The following is an 18,676-nucleotide window of genomic DNA, read 5'->3' on the forward strand; positions in this document are numbered from 1 at the left end:
CCCATGGAAATAGCCCGCCAGGCACCTCTGACCATGGGATTCTCCAGGCAAGAATACTGGAGTGGGTTGCCGTTTCCTCCTCCAGGACATCTTTCAGACCCAGGGATCAAACCCACATCTCTTAGGTCTCCTGCATTGCAGGTGGATTCTTTACCACCAGTGCTACCTGGGAAACCCTTTTTTGAGGTAAAATTCATTATTCAAAGTGAACACTTCAGTAGCATCAAGTTCCTTCACAAGGCTGTGTGGCTGCCATACCCATCCAGTTCTCGAACATCTCATCACCCCCAAAAGAGGTTGATACCCATGAGTGAGTCACCCCTGTTCTCCCCTCCCCCGAGCTCTGGTGACCACGAACCTGCTTTCCATCTCGAGACCTGCCTGTTCTGGACACTTCATAGGAGGGCGTTGCACAATACATGGCCTTTGGGGTCTGGCTCCATCCTTCACCCTTTCTGGACGGGGGTCCAGTCAAGAATCTCCACGGCTGGCCTCCCAGCCCAAAGGCCAGTGCATGAGGTGGGAACGTGCAGGGAAGAGGCCGTGAGAGTGAAGGTGCTGGAAGGATGAGGGGGTGAGGAGGGGTCAACGACGGCCATCCACCCAGGGCTGGTGAGGACGGCAGCCAGACTGGTGAGGCGCCTCCGCCTCCATCTGTGGCCCAGCCGCCTCTGCCTACCTTGGCCCTGCCTATTCTCAGCCCTCCCTGCACTGAGACTTCTCCGGAAGTCCAGCCTCCTGCTGGGGGCACTGTTCACTAGGCACCAGGGGTTCCTCTGGCCCGCCTGAGATCCTGGCCACAGCGTGGGCATCAGAGGGGAGGGCACAGGCTGGCGGGACGGCCCTCAGTGGCCCTGCGGGCAAAGGACAGATGGACGCATGAGACCAGGCTGGCCCTGGGCAGGGTTCGAGTCAGCTAGTTTAGGTTTAGATACTGGGTGTCTTGGGTTGGGCTTCCCAGGCGGCGCTAGTGGTAAAGAACCTGCCTGCTAATGCAGGAGATGTGAGAGACACGGATTTGATCCTGGGTCGGGAAGATCCCCTGGAGGAGGAAATGGCAACCCACTCCAGTATTCCTGGCTGTGGAATCCCATGGACAGAGGACCCTGGTGGGCTACAGTCCATAGGGTCGCACAGTTAGACAAGACTGAAGCGACTCAGCATGCCCAAATATTCTTTAAAGTAACAAACAAGCAATAAGACAACCTGGTCAAAAAAATCCAGCCACAGGCAGGTTTTAAAGTGATCCCAATTGCCAGTTAGACTTTGTGGCCCCCAAGCAAGATAAAGCAATGAGGCGTCCTGGTTCAGTCCTGCTTTGTTGCGTGGAACTGGAGGGGAGAAAAGCCCCTTGCTCCGGGTGACAGTCTGGGGCAGCTGGGTGGAGGGGGTCACCGTCTGACCAATGATGGGGGACGAGGGTGGGGTCTGTATGTTACTCTGGCCCCTCCACCAAAGGTGCACTCCAGGCAAGCAGCCCTCACCCGCTCGTTTGTGCAATGCCTCCCTGGCTCTTGCAGAGTGAAAGGAGGCAGTGCAGGGCGTGGCAAGGAGTTGGATCCATTAGAGACTTCCCTGGCAGTTCAGTGGTTAAGACTCTGCGCTTCCACTGCAGGAGGCGCGGGTTTGATCCATGGTCGGGGAACTAAGATCCCGCACGCCATGTGGCGTGACCAAACAGAATAAATAAAAATATTTTTAAAAAGAAAGAAGTTGAGCCCATTCAGTGTTCGCCACCGTTGCTGTCATCCTGTCTGGTGGTCCTAGAGGCCTGGCCTGAGTCTCCCTCTGATAGTCTCTTTCCCTCTCCCGGGGCCTGGAGCAGCCAAACCTTGTCCACATGGAGCTGTTAACACTGCAAGGGTGACATGTGTGGTCTGGGGAAATAAAGGGCTCGAGATGTGTCCTGCCCCGCTGGATCAGGGCAGGGGCCTGTGGTGGGTTGAATGGCAGCCCCCCAAAAGACATGGCCCCCGGAACCTGTGAATGTGACCTTGTTTGAAGAAAAGGTGCCTGCAGATGTAAATAAGTGAAGGATCTTGAGATGGGAGGAGGAAATGGCAACCCACTCCAGTATTCTTGCCTGGAAAATCCCATGGACAGAGGAGCCTGGAGAGGGTTGCAAAGAGTCGGACGGATGTGACTGAGCAACTGAGCACACACACTTCTTGAGGTGAGGCCATCTGAGTTAAGAGACCAGAAGAGGAAGAGACATGGGGAGAAGCCACTCAAAGACGGAGGCAGAGATGGGAGTGATGCAGCCACAAGCCCAGGAATGCCTGGGGCCCCCAGAAGCTGGAAGAGGTAGGAGGGATCCTCCACTGGGGCCTTAGGAGGGCGCACGGCCCTGCCCACACCTTGATTTGGGATTTCTGGCCTCCTGAACTGAGAGAGCTCACTGCTGTCCTCTCCAGGCGCCCAGCTGGTGGTCGTCTGTTGCGGCCCCAGGGCACTAAAGCAGGCCGCAGTCTTCTCCCGCACACCAGGGCTTAGGTGTCTCATGCTTGTTCTCAAGTCAGTGGAGGCAAACGGGGTGATGGGGGACACCATAGCCGGGACTCTGTGGCTCCTGGACCAACCCCACTAGGGCAGTGTGTGGAGCCCCTCTTCCCACACAGGGGAACCTCAAAGGCACAGAGAGGTGCCTCTTTGGGTGCTTCTGGCCCAGTGCTGGAGCTGAGTCCCCGCGGTCCCCAGCCGGAGCCAGCTGGAGCCAGAGCCACAACAGTGTAGCAACCGGAGTGACTCATTCCCCATCTCCCTTGGGCTCAGCCCTCCCTGACCTGTGACAGTCGGAACACGGGCCTCCCGGCCTGTCCTTGTCTCCTCCTCATCACACCCGACCCGGGCCCAGGTAGAGTCACCTTCCTGAGTTCCCAGCCAGGCCTGCCTCGCACCCAGCACAGCTCCTTTGCGCCTGCTATTGCCCACACCCCCTCCCCAGAGCACTCTCCTCCCAGCTGATTCCTTCATTCAGCGAAGCCCTCTTCCCTTTTCTGAGGCCTCAGGACAACAGCCTGGGACCTCTCCCTTGGACCAGTGTCCCTGTCACGACTCTCCCATCGCGCCCAGCACTCCAGGGAGGCCCTCTGGTGCCCCTCCCCAGCTGCTCCCCAGTACTATGCCTGGCACACAGAGCCACATTTGCCAGCAGCTGTGTGAGGAGCCCCTGTCACAGGTGTTGCCAGCTTTGGGTCCCACCTGTCTCACACGGGGCCTCACGCTGCCCAGCAAAGGCAGACCCCAGGCGGGGTGCCCAGGCAGGCTGACGCTCCTCACCTGCCAGCTCCTTCTCCGCACTGGTCAGCGGCCGCGCCTTGTCCTTGCTGGTCATTCGGCCCTTGTACAGGATCCCATCCACTCCCAGGAGGTCCACCTCGGCCTGGTTAAGGCAGCCCAGGCCCCAGTTCAGGGAGTGTCCACAGGGGCAGCAGGGCCTGCCTCCCCGGGGGTCACCCACCTCCAGGGGCTGTGGCCTGACTCACAGAGTCATAGTCCAACAACTCAGGGTCCCCATAGGGGTAGACTGTCGACAAGCTGTATGGCTTGAACTCGAGGTTGGTGTCATTTCTGGGGCCATCACCCCAGTCCTGTGGGGGGCCCAGTGAGTCCAGGCTCCTCTCAGGGACTCCGAGGTTCTGCAGTTTCTGCAGCTGCTGTTGTTCCCTGGGGGCAGAACAGGGGGGTCAGCAGCTACCTGGAGGCACCTCCGCCCCAGAGGAGCCTCAGGTTGGGTCCCAGGGCCTGGCCAGTAGCTGGGGAACTCTGGACAGACAGACACCGTTGGGGCAGAGAGCAGAAATTGAGAGCCGTGTTCCCCGAGACCTGGGGCCCTGGTCTGGCCTGCCAAGAGCAGGCTCTTAACCTCTCTTTTTTTTTTTTTTTGATCACACCGTGGGGCAGGTGGGATCTTAGTTCCTGGACCAGGGATCAAACCCAAGCCCCCGGCATTGGAAGGGCTAAGTCTTAATCACTGGACCACCCGTCCCTCTTAACCTCTCATCTCAAAAGAGTCAGGCGAGGGAGGGGGGCATCAGGCACAGGCCCCCAGGTCCCTCACCTTCACGTGGCCGTGGCTGCTGTTCAGCTATCACTCCCCACCCTCGAGCCTAGGGGCCCAGGTGTCGGAAGCACTCATGAAGCCATGGGGGGTCAGGGGCTGAGGAGCGGGGCTGGGGCTAGGGGGCGGGCCGGGGGGCAGAGAAACATGAAGGTTGAGGTGCCAGGCCTGCCATACGCTAGCTGTGACCTCAGGCCGGTTGCTGAAACTCTCTGAGCCTCAGTTTCTTCAACTGTGAAATAGGATGATAGCAGAATGACCTCAAAGGGAAAGCGTAAGGTTTCAATGAGGTCCGAACTGTCAGAGCACTTGGCACAGAGCCTGCCCAATCACGGGAAGCCCCCCGAGGACCCTGAGGGGTCACGACTCACTTCTTCCAGCAGGAAGCCAGTCTGTCAACCTCACTCACAGGGGCGTGTGAGGTTTGAGACCCGCCCTCACCTAACAGTTCTTAGTCCACAACAGACACCTGAGAACCTGTTCGTTCCTCTCCCCGTGAGTACCTCACGTGACCGTCTGCAGCCCCACCACCCGGGACAGTGTCACAGATGGCTGCGGTGCCCTGGACAGTCTTTGCGTCTCGGGACTGCAGTTTGCGCCCAGACCCCCACCTGCTCACCTCATCTGTTGGCGCTGCAGGTACTCGTAGCTGTTGGCGCTGGCCGGCCGCAGCCATGGCAGCAGGTGGGTGTTGCGAATGGTGATGAGTTGCCTGTGGAGGACAAGAGCAAAGGGGGGGTGCACGTGGCCAGCAGAGGGCCCAGCTCCCACCTCCTCCTGGAAGCCTGCCCTCAAACGTGGCCTTTCCTCCAGAAAGATCCACAGCATGGGGCCACCATCCTCTTCGTAGGTCAATGAGAACAACTGTTCTGATGATAAAAGGAAAACTCAGAACGGGTGAGTCCTAGAAATGGGACGTGGGTTGGAGGGTGCCATGGGCTCGGCGGAGGAGAATGGAGAGTGACTGCTGATGAGCACGGGGTTTCCTTTTGGGGTTGGGCCATATTGTCAAGGTACTAAACGTCCCTAAACTGTTCACTTTCCTTTTTTTTTTTTTAGGCCACAACACCCAGCATGTGGGATCTTAATTCCTTGACCTGGGATCAAATTTGTGACCATTCCCTGTAATGGAAGCAAGGAATCTTAACCACTGGATAGCCAGGGAAGTCCCTGAACTGTTCACTTTAAAACGGTTAACTTATATTATGTGTATTTGACCTCATCACAAAAAATTAAAGCATCAGCCTTCTGAGGAGCTGGAACTGTTCTACATCTTGATCTGAGTGGTGGGGAAATGAAAATATTTTGGAATTTGAGGTGAATGGGCTTCCCTCAGATGGTAAAGAATCCTCCTGCAATGCAGGAGACCCCAGTTTGATCCCTGGGTCAGGAAGATTCCCTGGAGAAGGGAATGGCTACCCACTCCAGTATTCTTGCCTGTAGAATTCGATGGACAGAGGAGCCTGGCGGGCTACAGTCCATGTGGTCAGAGTCAGACACGACTGAGAGACTTACACTTTCATTTGGGGTTTCCCAGGTGGCGCTAGTGGTAAAGAACCCACCTACCAATGCAGGAGACATAAGAGACCAGGGTTAGATCCCTGGGTTGGGAAGATCCTCTGGAGGAGAGAATGGTAACCCACTCCAGTATTCTTGCCTAGAAAATCCCATGGACAGAAGACCTTGGCGGGTTATAGTCCATAGGGTCGCAAAGAATCGGACATGACTGAAGCCACTTAGCATGCACACACGTGCACTAAATGCCACTGAGTTTTCCACTTTAAAATGGCTGATTTTGTATGTGAATTTCACCTCAATACATAAAGTATTAGACTATAAAAACATGTGCAGGGAAGTCCTACAGGGTTCAGCTTTCCCCAAGTTTCCTCTTACCCTTTTCCTCTGGAGTCCACCCTGTTCCTGGACACAGCGGGCAGCAGACGGGACTGGAGAAGGGAGGGGCACAGTACTGCCCAGGGAGCTAATGGGATTGTGTGCACAGAATGGTGTGCATGGATGTTCCCGTCCCCGACCATCCCCACAGTACTCACGGGCTGGTCATCATCTCCACGGGCCGGTCGCAGGAGATGCATTTCACCCGCTCAAACAGTTTCCTGGAAGACACCCTGCTCCGTCAGCCGCCCCCCTGGCTGGGCCCTGTGAGGCCACCCCTGCCCCGGGCAGTGCTTGGGGGAGGCTGAAGGTCCGTCCGTGCCTCAGGGCCAGGGCTTCCCCCCAGATCCCACTCCTTCTGGCCTGGCCTGGCTCAGCTCAGCTCCACTGGCCCCAGCTGACCGTCACGTGGGGCCACTTGGGGCCTCAGTGGGGGATAAAAGTGGGCGTAGTTTCTCTCCTCGCCCCAAACACAATGGAGGCCTTCTTAACTGTGGAGAGCTACCCTTCATGGTGGGGCACTGGAGGGCGTGAGGAGTGATCTGAGGACAGGAGCCCCCCAGGAAGATTGGGTCCCTCTGCCGGGGGCTCTGTCTGGATGGGGTGGGGGCCTGGCTCTAGTTCCAGGTCTGCCCAAGCTCCCTGAGTGGCCTCGCAGGGGCCCCCTCCCTCTCTGACCCTCTGTTTCCTCATGAAAGAATGTGGAGCCCAGGCCAGGGCGGCCCACCTCCGAGCTCTGGTGCTCTCTGCCTCATCTCTCCCTCCACTGGGAAGCCCCATGTCCCCCCTCCCCGGGTTTACAGGTCTGAGTCCTTCCTCCCAGAGTCCAGAATCTGCTGAGAAACCTCTCTCATTTCCTCTCTGGAGGGAGGGCCGTGCAGCCTCTGAGAGCTGCAAGGGCTGCAGGGAACCCCGCCCCCGGAGGAACTCACCTCCTAAAGCCGGCAGCATTGTCGGGGTCAAAATGGAAGCCTTCAATCAGCAGCTTCCTGACAACTTTCCAGACCTCGTCCATGTCTTTCTTCAGATCATCCAAATCTCTGGGAACCAGCTGCCAAAAGCCAAAGGGAAGAGTGTTTAGTCAATTAAGTAAACACTCTGCCTCCCTCCAGCAACCTGCAAAGTTATAGAGAGAGTAACAAGATTGATGGCAACCCATTCCAGTAGTCCTGCCTGGGAAATCCCACGGACAGAGGAGCTTGGAGGGCTACAGTCCACGGGGTCCCAAAAGAGTTAGACACAACTTAGCAACTAAACAACAAGAAGCAAGATTGACCAAGAAAAGTGAGGTGGTTGTGGACTTCCCTAGTGGTCCAGTGGTTAAGAATCCGCCTTGCAATGCAGGGGATGCAGGTTCGATCCCTGGTCAGGGAACTAGGATCCCGCATGCCATGGGGCAGCTAAGCAAGTAAGCCTGCAAGCCACACCTAGAGAATCTGTGCACCGCAATGAAAGATCTCATATGATGTGATGAAAATCCTGAGTGCTGCAACCAAGACCAACTACAGTCTTTTAAAACTACACACACACACAGACCAAAACTACACACAAGTTGCAAGAACAGTCCAAAGGACACTCCTATATCCACTTAAATTCACCAATTCTTAACATTTCACAATGTCTTCTTTATCTGTCCATATGTATGTGTTTGTTTTCTGAATCATGTGAGAATAATCACAGACATCACAATATATTACCCCTACAAAAAGTTAAACATGGAATTACCATATGACCCAGCAATTCCACTCCTGGTGGTCACTAAATGAACACAGGTGATCATTAAATGATGAATGGATAAATAAATGACCACTCCTGGGTATCTACCCAAAATCACGGGAAACAGGTCTTCAAACAAAAAACTTGCTCATGAATGTTCATAGCAGCATTATTCACAAGAGTCCAAAGGTGGAAATAACCCAAGTGTCTGTCAGCAGATGAACAAACAAAATGTGGTCCATCTGTCTGACCATGTTATTCAGTCATGGGAAAAAATAAACTTCTGATTTATGTGACAACATGTGTACGTTAGTTACTCAGTCATGTCTAACTCTTTGCAACCCCATGGACTGTAGCCTGCAAGGCGCCTCTGTGTATGGGATTCTCCAGGCAAGAATACTGGAGTGGGTTGCCATTCCCTTCTCCAGGGCATCTTCCTGATCCTGGGATCAAACCCGGGTCTCTGGCATAGCAGGCAGGTTCTTTACCATCTAAGCCATCAGGGAAACACATGTTGCAACATGGTGAACCTTGAAAACATGATGCTGAGTGCAAGAAACCAGACACTAAAGGTCACATGCTGTGTGACTCATTTATATGAAGTGTCCCAAATTGGCCAATCCAGAGAGTAGATTAGTGGCTGCCAGGGGCTGGGGGAAGGGGAGGTGAGGGGTGACTGCCTCACAGGTCTGGGGTCTCCTTCTGGGGGATGGAAATGAGCCAGAACCAGAGAGAGGCGGTGCTAACACAACACTGTAACAAATGCCACGGGATTCATCCCCTGAAAACTGTCAGTGGTTGATTTTATGTCATGTGAATGTTCCCACAATGAAAAATACACAAAGAAAAGGAGAGCAGTGAGGACAGGGCCACTTACACCAACAAACAACAAAAAAGCTTTCAATCAGGAAAAAAATTTAGACACATAGAGAGGAGAAAAGACTAGAATCATGAACCCTGAAATATCCACTATGTAGATTTAATCGTTATTAACATATTGCTCCATCTGCCTTTTTTTTTTTTCCCTCTCTATTCAGCTGTGCTGTGCAGCTTGCCGGATCTTAGTCCCCAGACCAGGGATCGAACCCCTACAGTGGAAGTGCAGAGTCCTAACCCTGGACCTCCAAGGAATTGATGCAGTGTTGGGGTTTTTTTTAAGTTATAGAAATCACAACATTCCACCCAAATATTTTAGTGATTTTCTTATATGACTGCAATACCATTATCCCACCTAACATAATGAGCACTCATGCCTGAATTTGATCTAATTTCCAGCCAATTTTCAGAGTTGGAGCAACTGAAACATGGGAAGTCTCCTCATGTATTGCATTTGGTTGTTGTGACTCCTGAGACTCTTTTAATCTAACAGCAGTTTCTGTCCCACTTTTTTTCACCCTGCCATGGAATTATGGGAGAAAAACAGGTCAGTGGTTCTGCAGATAACTGAGTTACTTCAGCTGTAATTCTGCATTGATTTGTATGACAAGTGTGTCCTGTATCTGTTTTGCTTATCGTCATATCCTCATTAACCAGAGGTACCCAATAGGTGGATGATGAGTGAATAAATCCTCACTTTACAGATAAGAAAACCGAGACTTGAACAGGTTCTGTACCTCAGGGCACAATGCTGATCACGGCAGGGCTGGGACTCAGACCCCAAATGCCTGATTCTAAACCCCAGTGCTTTTATCCACACCAGTCACACCAGCTGCAGGAACCACACAGCATGGAAGGGGTTGGCCTGACTTATCTTGTCTCTCTATTGGACGGTACAAATGAAGGCTATGACTCCTTATCAACGTTTCCCCAGGGTCTGGCTCAACACAGGTGGTCATTAAATGATGAATGGATAAATAAATGACCAGCAGGATGCCCCCTCTGCCCGCCACATCCCTTTGCTTGTCCAGAGAGGAGTACTATGGTGGTCAACGTCCCACACGCTCCCCGACTATCACACTGAACAGGGCTGACCTGTGTAACCAACAGGATATTGCAGAAGTGATGGAGTGTGACTTCTGTGGCTAAGTCAGAGAAGACATTGCAGCTTCTGTCTTGCTCTCTTGGATCATGTGCTCCTGGTGGGGGGAACACTCGTTGCCGTGTTGTGAGGCTGCTCAAGCAGCCCTAAGGAGGCCACCGTGTGATGAGGAAGTGCCAAGTTTTGCTCACAGCTATGTGAGGGCGCTATCTTGGAAGTGGCTCTTCCAGCCCCAGTCAAGCCTCTGGACGACGCGGGCCCTGGACAACACCCTGACTGCAGCCTTGTGGGAGGCCCTGAGCCACCCCGTAAGCTGCTCCCAAATTCCTGACCCTCAGAAACTTCGAACTTTGCTGTCTTAAGGCACTAAATTTCAGGGTGGTTTGTTATGCAGGAGGTGGTGATTAATACAGAGCTCCTCACCTTGGTACGTACGTCTTTGTCCAACTGCTCCACAGCCTTCTTCCAGTCATCCTCATTGGCAACCACCCTGAAGAGCATGCCCTGAATCATTTCATTCAGCTGCATGGCCACTGTGTCCAGGTCAGCCCGGCTTGCCTTGCCTGCCAGGGAGCTCTTGTCGGCCTTCTGGGGAGACATGGGACTCAGGGAGGCAGGGCTGCGGGGGTGGGAGCAGAGGGGATCTTGGGGAGGTCAGATCACTTTGGTCAGTTGTTCTAGTTTGGGACCCTGGATACCCAGCCTTGGCTCAAATTCAACCTTGGGGTCCGGCTCAAACACAGCTATTAGATCAAAGCCAGGGTTTTCCTGTGATGGAGAAGTTGAGGTATGGTTTTTAAGTTCACTTAACAAATTGACACAAACTATAATTCAGAAAGATACATGCAGGCCTGTGTTCATAGCAGTGCTATTCACAATAGCCAAGACATAGAAACAACTAAAATGAACAACCAAAATCGACAGATGAATGGATAAAGATGTGGTGTGTGTGGCATGGAATATGACTTGGCCATAAAGAAGAACAAAATAATGCCATTTGCAGCAACATGGATGCAGCTAGAGATCAGCATACTAAGTGAATTAAGCCAGAAAGAGAAGGACAGGTACCACATGATATCATTTACATGTGGAATCTGAAACATGACACGAATGAACCTGTCTGTGAAACAGAAACAGAATCACAGACCCAGGAAAAGACTCGTGGTTGCTGGGGTATGGGGTCGGGAGAAAGACGGAGTTTGAGGTTGGAGTTAGCAGATGTAAGCTTTTATACACAGGATGGATAAACAACAAGGCTCTACCGTATAGCACAGAGAACTATATTCAATATCCTGGGATAAATCATAATGGAAAGGAATATTTAAAAAAGAATGCATATACATGTATATATACCATGTACATTGGGCTTCCCTGACTTAGATGGTAAAGAATTCGCCTGCAATGCAGGAGGCCTGGGATCAGTCCCTGGGTTGGGAGGATCCCTTGCAGAAGGGAATGGGAACCCACTCCAACATTCTTGCCTGGAGAATCCCATGGACAGAGGAGCCTGGTGGGCTACAGTCCACGGAGTCACAAAGAGACAGACATGACTGAGTGTCTAACACTTTCACTGTGTGCATCGCTTTGCTGTACAGCAGTAATTAACATTGTAAAACAACTATACTTCAGTTTAAAAAACTGTCACTAATCCTGAGTCGCTGACAATTAGAATTGGTGGGACAACTTTTGAGAACTTCCCCCGGACTTTCTACATGATAAAGGTGGAAGGAAGCTTGGGAAGTCTGTGTGCCTGGCTTCGTGCTGGCTGGATGATTCAGTTTCCCTCAGTGGGAGAGCCGGGCTCGGGGTCAGGGATGGGGTGGGGGAGAGGAGTCTCTGCTCACTCACCTCTTTCAACTCCTGCTCCATCTCATTTCGGTCTGCCTTGTACATTTCTAGGTTTCTTAGTTGAGCATAGACAACCTAAGAACAGAGGTGGAGGGATGTCAGTCGTCCTCGGGGGTCCTGAGGACAGCCTCTGCCTTCAGCCTCTGCCCTAGGAAGGGAGCAGTGGGGCGGGGTGGACAGCAGGTGGGCTGGCACAGTGAAAGGCTTGGGCTCCAGGTTTCCAGATCAAAAGGGAAGGAACGGGGGCTCGGGACAAGCTGTCCCCTTGGGGATGGCATCACAGAACTTTGCGACACAGGAAAGGAAGAAAGACTGGAGGAAGGAACGCACAAACCAGAGCTGATGCTTTGGGTCCCTAGATGTTTGAGGCAAGCGCATCTCTTCTGATCTGTAATGGAGTCTCTACATCAAACAAGCACTTATATGTGACACGCACTGTGCCCCGTGTCAGGCGAAAACCCTCACTTCCCACCTCCATGACTCCACAAAGAACCAATTCCCTGCATCAATTCTGCCCTATCTCCACTGACTGGACCCTCAGCACGACAGGAGCAGCCAGCTTCCCTGTTGGGAAGAGCCTCGATCTACTGGGCCATGTCCTCAGCAGTGGGGGAGGTCACTCTCCCTCCAAAACTGGAAACAGGCTTCTACTTCTCCCTTCATATGTGGTCTCCCTTTCACTCTCAGAAACAGAACCCCCATCTTTCAGCTGGCATCTGGCCACCCAAAATCATGACTGTATTTCACAGCCTCCTTTATAGCTTGATGTGACCACTGAAGTATAAATGGAAGTGGGTAGCTGTTCTCTTCACTGCTGGCTTAGACACAGAGTTAAATCACTGGAGCACCAGCAGCTGTCTTGGACCATGAGGTGACCTTGTGAACGGAAGTCACACACCAAGGAGCTCTAGACCAGCTCTGAGTTTCTTGAACATAAAAGAGAAATACGGGGTTTCCCTGGTAGTTCAGTGGTAAAGAACCTGCCTGCCGAGGCAGGACATGCAGGCTCCATCCCTGGGTCAGAAGATCCCCTAGAGAAGGAAATGGCAATCCACTCCAATAGTCTTGCCTGGGGAATGCCATGAACAGAGGAACTTGGTGGGCTACAGTCCACTGGGGTCGCAAACAGTCAGACATGACTGAGCGACTAACAACAACAAAAAACAAAAGAGAAATACACTTATGACTTAAGCCAGCTATTTGGGGGTTTTATGTTATTTGAAGACAAACCTAATTTTAATTAACACAAAGCTTCTTCACATCCACCTTGCACCCAGGTGGGTCTCAAGGTCTAGTACAGGTGGTGGAGGTGGGGACAGGAGCTCCTGCCCCTGCCTGGAGACAGGCTTTTTCCTCCAACCCCACGTTAGCGGGGAGCTGACCTTTTGGAGTCATCAGGCCCGACAAGAACACTTAGAGCCCCATTTGGCTGATTCTAATTAAAATCTAGAAATATAGAGAAGATGGGACCTCTAACTTCCACTGCCAGGGTTACCCGTGCACGGGGTAGACTAAGGTCCTTCCCAGAATTCACACCTTCCCAGAACCTGTGAACGTGGCCTTATTTGGAAATGGCTCTTAGCAGGTGAAATCAGTTAAGATGTGCTCACACATGGATGAGGAGGCCATGTGAAGACACAAAGAAGAAGGTCACGTGACAATGGAGGCAGAGACTCGAGCGATGCGTCTACAAACCAAGGAACACCTGGAGCCGCTAGAAGCTAGGAGAGGCCAAGAAGGATCCCCTCTGAAGCCTTCAGACAGCGCGAGGGCCCGCCAGGACCTTGGTTCAGGGCTTTCAGCCTCCAAGAATTGGGAAGAGTACATGTCTCTAGTTTTAAGTCACATGGTTTGTGGTTATATGTTACAGCAGCCACAGAAATGCCCAGTAAGTGGCAGAATCGGGATTGAAACCCAGGCCTATCTAACCACAAACGGAAGGCCGCCTCCCAACCGGCTGGTTACTCTGCCTGAATCTGTTTCCTCCTTGCTCAAATGGCATTAATATCACTCCTGCTCCGAGGAAGCCGAGGGGACTAGAAATGGCATCTTCCTAGAAGAGTTAGCATTCGATACATGTCACCTCTCGTATCAGTCCTCTCCTGCACCCAGCCAGAGCCCTGGATATCACTGATTGTTCCAAGAACGGCTTTGGATGTATATAACTGATTCACTTGGCTGTACGGCAGAAACTAACACAATATTATAAATCAACTGTACTCCGATAGGAATTTAAAATAAGAAAATAAAAAGAATGGTTTTGGGCATTTCCCTGTTGATCCCGTGGTTAAGACTTCACGTTCCAAAGCAGGGGAGTGTGGTTTGATCCCTGGTTGGGGAGCTAATGGTCCCATATGCTTCTTGGCCAAAAAACCAAAACATAAAACAAGCAATACTGTAACAAATTCAATAAAGACTTAAAAAATGGTCCACATCAAAAAAAAAAGAGGTCCTGGAATGTAGCCTGTAGCTTATAAAAGATGCCTGCCTGTTTGCAAAGGGCAGATAGTGTGTTCACATTTCCATACTGAGTCAGAAAGAGTTCTGTTCTCATTCCCTTTCCTGCTGCATCCTTTGTGAGAAACGCTCCGAAAGCAGCAGTCTGAGGTGATGGAAATGGTTCCATCTGGATGGTGCTGACATGGCTGCACAAAGAGGCAAAAATGAGTCAAGCGGCTATGCTTCAAGCCTGGGCATTTTACTGTGTGTAAATCATGCTTCGATTAAAGACAAACAAATGCTATCACTCCCCCGCGAGAAACACAGAAGGGCCCGGGCGTTGTCTGTCTTCTTGACCGCTGTATCGCGGGGCCCTGGAAGGGCGCCTGGTGCGGAGTGAAGGCTCAGTCACGTGGGCTGAATGACGCAGGGGTGATGGGGTTTCTCGTGCCACTTGTTACGTCCAGAACGTTTTCTCCCAGCTTTCCAGGTAGAAGGCAGTGTTGGCGGCGTTTCTTCACTAGCCCCGCTGCTGCAACAGAACCGGGGAGGGAGTCTGCCTCCCTCCTCTCTCTGCTGGAAGGGCTCCATGGGGCTGCTGATGATCCGCAGCCTGTGTTCATTTAAGAACTATTTGATGAAGTGTGCTATATACAAAGCCCCGCTCCAGATCCTTCCGGGGTCCACTTTTAGAAGCAATTAGCTCTTGTTGGCACGAGGGGCAGGAAGGAAGTCTGGACAAAGGCTGACTTGGTCCATTCAGCCTGTTGGGCCAAACTCCTCTTGAGCTTCTCTCAATGAGGGACCAGTGATGGCTTTCTGGAGGCAGATTCTGAGCCCCCCTTCTCCTACCCCGAGCGGAGTGGGATGTAGTACTGGACCCACATCAGACATGCCGGATGAACTGGCCCTGGTCTCCAACCAGGAAGGGTTCCAGTAGGTCCCTAGGACACAGCATCCCAGCCTTTCTGAAAAGCAGTGGCTAAACAAGAGCCCAGGGTTGGCAAGAGACGGCGCACTTCCTGATCCTGGTACTCACAAGTGTCTCGGCCCAAGACTGTGTATCCTGTGCCTACACACGGCCCTGGCGCTCCCTTCCTCTCCGCTCAGGCTGGGCATCAGCTCTCCTTGGATAAGCTTTCCTCCCGTCCAACTTGCCCTGTGCAGGCTGGCTTGGTCACTCCATGTGATGACCTTGGGAGGGGAGCTCTGCCCTCCCTTCTGGCTCCCATCCTAGGGCGTCCCACCAACAGCCCCTGACTTGGAATGGAAAGCCCCCACAGGAACCACCTCAGGTGGCTCTGTTTGGGATTTTGTCTCATTACACCCCCGGGAGAAAAGGTCACCTCCTCCCCACTGGGAAGGATGGTGATCTTTTCTCTGAAGATCTGGGATGCCTCCAGGACAAGGCTCAGATCGGAATGGTCCCGAGGACCATCAGGCTGGGGTGGTCAGGGCAGCCCAGCCAGCCCACGGGAGGAGGTGTCTGGCTGAGTGACCCCTGGGAGGTGCTTTTCAGGGTCCTCACATTTCTCATGTCAGACGCCGCTGTTCCATCCAGTCCCTGTGGCGTGAGCGCTCAGACAATAAGCCAGTTTAGGCGAAAGGTTAGAGACATGCACAGCTGGTGCCAGAAATCCTCCTATTCATTCATTGATTCGTTCACTCGGTGCCAGGTGGGTGACCCCAGTGGTGAACGAGAAAGACCGTGTTCAGATGCTCTGGTGTATATGTGGGGGTGGGGTGGCGGGGTTGGTTTGCTTTTTGTGGCTGTCTACTTCACACACAGTGAAATGCCAGGAGAGTGTCCCTGGTTCCCCTGCCTTTGGGCTATCTGTGAAACCTCTGGAAAGAGTCTCAACGTCCCGATGAGGAATCCTCCCCACTCTGGGCCTCCCAGACCTCCGGACCTTTAACTCATCCAGGCGAATCTGGAGCCTGTTCACTGCCCTGTCCAGCACGATGTGGTGGTCCTTTATCATCTCGATCTGGTGGCCCCAAACTCTCTCAAGTTCCTCCTCCTACACAGGAGACACAGACATCTGAGGCCTCTTCTCTTGAGGTTGCCACGGCAGGGAAGGGACTTGAAGAGGGTACTAGCCTGGGGTAGCTTCCAGCCCACAGCCTCCTAAACCCTGCCAGGGGAACCATACAGCCGCCCACCCTTGGGAGCCCCGCCCCGGATGGAGCAGATCGGCTTCCTTTCGGCTCCAGGACAGATGGTGCTTCTTCGTCTGGAAGGGCAGGACCTGCCCTGGCTCTGGCCACGGACTCTGCGGTCACCTCAAACCATTATCTTCTCAATGCCTTTTCTGGCCAGGACACTGACCTTCATCCTGGATTTCTGGAGGTTGCCAATCTTTTCCTGCAAGATGTCCAATGTTGACCCAAGCTTGGAAGAGGCTCCCATGTTAGCTGAAAGCAAAGGAGGGGGTGGCTGTCAGGGACATGGATGGGGAAAAATGCTTCTAGAGCTCTATCTGCTTCTGTTACGAAGTATCTAAGATGATGTCTTCCAATAGAAGGAAGCTGTGAGCTTGGGGGCCTTTGAGGTCATCTAAAATTTTCTAGTGACATCTTTTAAAAGAAAAATCTAAAAATTAGCAGGTGAAATTAATTTAAAAAGTCTTTTTAACCCACTCTAATCCAAAATTGTACAGGAGGCAGTGATCAAGACCATCTCCAAGAAAAACAAATGCAAAAAGGCAAAATGGTTATCTGAGGAGACCTTACAAATAGCTGAGAAAAGAAGAGAAGTGAAAGGCAAAGGAGAAAAGGAAAGATATACCCATTTGAATGCAGAGTTCCAAATAGCAGGAAGAGATAAGCAAGCCTTTCTCAATGATCAATGCAAAGAAACAGAGGAAAACAATAGAATGGGAAAGACTAGAGATCTCTTCAAGAAAATTAGAGATACCAAGGGAACATTTCACGCAAAGATGGACACAATAAAGGACAGAAATGGTATGGGCCTAACAGAAGCAGAAGATATTGAGAAGAGGTGGCAGGAATACACAGAAGAACTGTATAAAAAAGATCTTCACGACCCAGATAATCATGATGGTGTGATCACTCACCTAGAGCCAGACATCCTGCAATGCGAAGTCAAGTGGGCCTTAGAAGCATCACTACGAACAAAGCTAGTGGAGGTGATGGAATTCCAGTTGAGCTATTTCAAGTCCTAAAAGATGATGCTGTGAAAGTGCTGCGCTCAATATGCAGGCAAATTTGGAAAACTCAGCAGTGGCCACAGGACTGCAAAAAGTCAGTTTTCATTCCAATCCCAAAGAGGCAATGCCAAAGAATGCTCAAACTACCACACAATTGCACTTGTCTCACACACTGGAAAAGTAATGCTCAAAATTCTCCAAGCCAGGCTTCAACAGTATGTGAACTGTGAACTTCCAGATGTTCAAGCTGGTTTTAGAAAAGGCAGAGGAACCAGAGGTCAAATTGCCAACATCCGCTGGATCATGGAAAAAGCAAGAGAGTTCCAGAAAAACATCTACTTCTGCTTTATTGACTATGCCAAAGCCTTTGACTGTGTGGATCACAACAAACTGGAAAATTCTTAAAAAGATGGGAATATGAGACCACCTGACCTGCCTCCTGAGAAATCTGTATGGAGGTCAAGGAGCAACAGTTAGAACTAGACATGGAACAACAAACTGGTTCCAAATCAGAAAAGGAGTACGTCAAGGCTGTATATTGTCACCCTGCTTATTTAACTTATATGCAGAGTACATCATGAGAAATGCTGGGCTGGATGAAGCACAAGCTGGAATCAAGTTTGCTGGGAGAAATATTAATAACCTCAGATATGCAGACGACACCACACTTATGGCAGAGGGTGAAGAGGAACTAATGAGCCTCTTGATGAAAGTGAAAGAGAAGAGTGAAAAAGTTGGCTTAAAACTCAACATTCAGAAAACCAAGATCATGGCATCTGGTCCCATCACTTCATGGGAAATAGATGGGGAAACAGTGGAAACAGTGACAAACTTCATTTTTCTGGGCTCCGAAATCACTGCAGATGGTGATTGCAGCCATGAAATTAAAAGACGCTTGCTCCTTGGAAGGAAAGTTATGAGCAACCTAGATAGCATATTAAAAAGCAGAGACATTACTTTGCCAACAAAGGTCCGTCTAGTCAAAGCTTTGGTTTTTCCAGTAGTCGTGTATGGATGTGAGAGTTGGACTATAAAGAGAGCTGAGCACCGAAGAATTGATGCTTTTGAACTATGGTAGCGGAGAAGACTCTTGAGAGTCCCTAGGACTGCAAGGAGATCCAACCAGTCCATCCTAAAGGAAATCAGTCCTGAATATTCATTGGAAGGATTGATGCTGAGGCTGAAGCTCCAGTACTTTGGCCACCTGATGCGAAGAATTGACTTATTTGAAAAGACCCTGATGCTGGGAAAGATTGAAGGCAGGAGGAGAAGGGGACGACAGAGGATGAGATGGTTGGATGGCATCACCGACTCAGTGGACATGAGTTTGAGTACGCTCCAGGAGTTTATGATGGACAAGGAAGCCTAGTGTGCTGCAGTCCATGGGGTTGCAAAGAGTCAGACATGACTGAGCAACTGAACTGAACTAAACTGAATCCAAAATAGTATCATTTTGGGAATTCCCTGGCAGTCCAGTGGTTAGGATTCCATGCATTCATTGCTGAGGGCATGGGTTCAATCCATGGATGGGGAATGAAGGTCCCAGGAGCTGCAGGGCCAAAAAAAAAAAAA

The 18,676-nt window shown here is 51.5% G+C and overlaps 1 protein-coding gene and 1 long non-coding RNA gene across 28 annotated transcripts in view; one reads left to right on the top strand and one right to left on the bottom strand.

Moving 5' to 3' along the window:
- C24H16orf96 (chromosome 24 C16orf96 homolog) overlaps positions 1-18,676 on the bottom strand; it is a 59,588-nt gene that overhangs the window by 3,300 nt on the left and 37,612 nt on the right. For 22 of the 27 annotated variants that reach the window (XM_044936150.2, XM_044936146.2, XM_044936135.2 and 19 more), the window contains 9 exons: positions 16,264-16,349; positions 15,845-15,955; positions 11,496-11,570; positions 10,071-10,235; positions 6,886-7,004; positions 6,112-6,174; positions 4,680-4,772; positions 3,486-3,666; positions 3,280-3,382 (listed from right to left, as the gene is read on the bottom strand). In XM_044936150.2, the coding sequence (XP_044792085.2) occupies positions 3,280-3,382; positions 3,486-3,666; positions 4,680-4,772; positions 6,112-6,174; positions 6,886-7,004; positions 10,071-10,235; positions 11,496-11,570; positions 15,845-15,955; positions 16,264-16,349 (996 nt within the window). The other 5 variants (XR_006548339.2, XM_044936143.2, XM_044936137.2 and 2 more) reach the window with 5 other exon arrangements.
- On the top strand, positions 4,389-5,309 carry LOC123331608. Its single transcript, XR_006548340.2, has 3 exons — positions 4,389-4,744; positions 4,874-4,957; positions 5,120-5,309. It is a non-coding gene; the product is annotated as an uncharacterized LOC123331608 (long non-coding RNA).

Source organism: Bubalus bubalis, chromosome 24 (assembly GCF_019923935.1).
Source record: "Bubalus bubalis isolate 160015118507 breed Murrah chromosome 24, NDDB_SH_1, whole genome shotgun sequence".
In the NCBI taxonomy this organism is placed as follows: domain Eukaryota; kingdom Metazoa; phylum Chordata; class Mammalia; order Artiodactyla; family Bovidae; genus Bubalus; species Bubalus bubalis.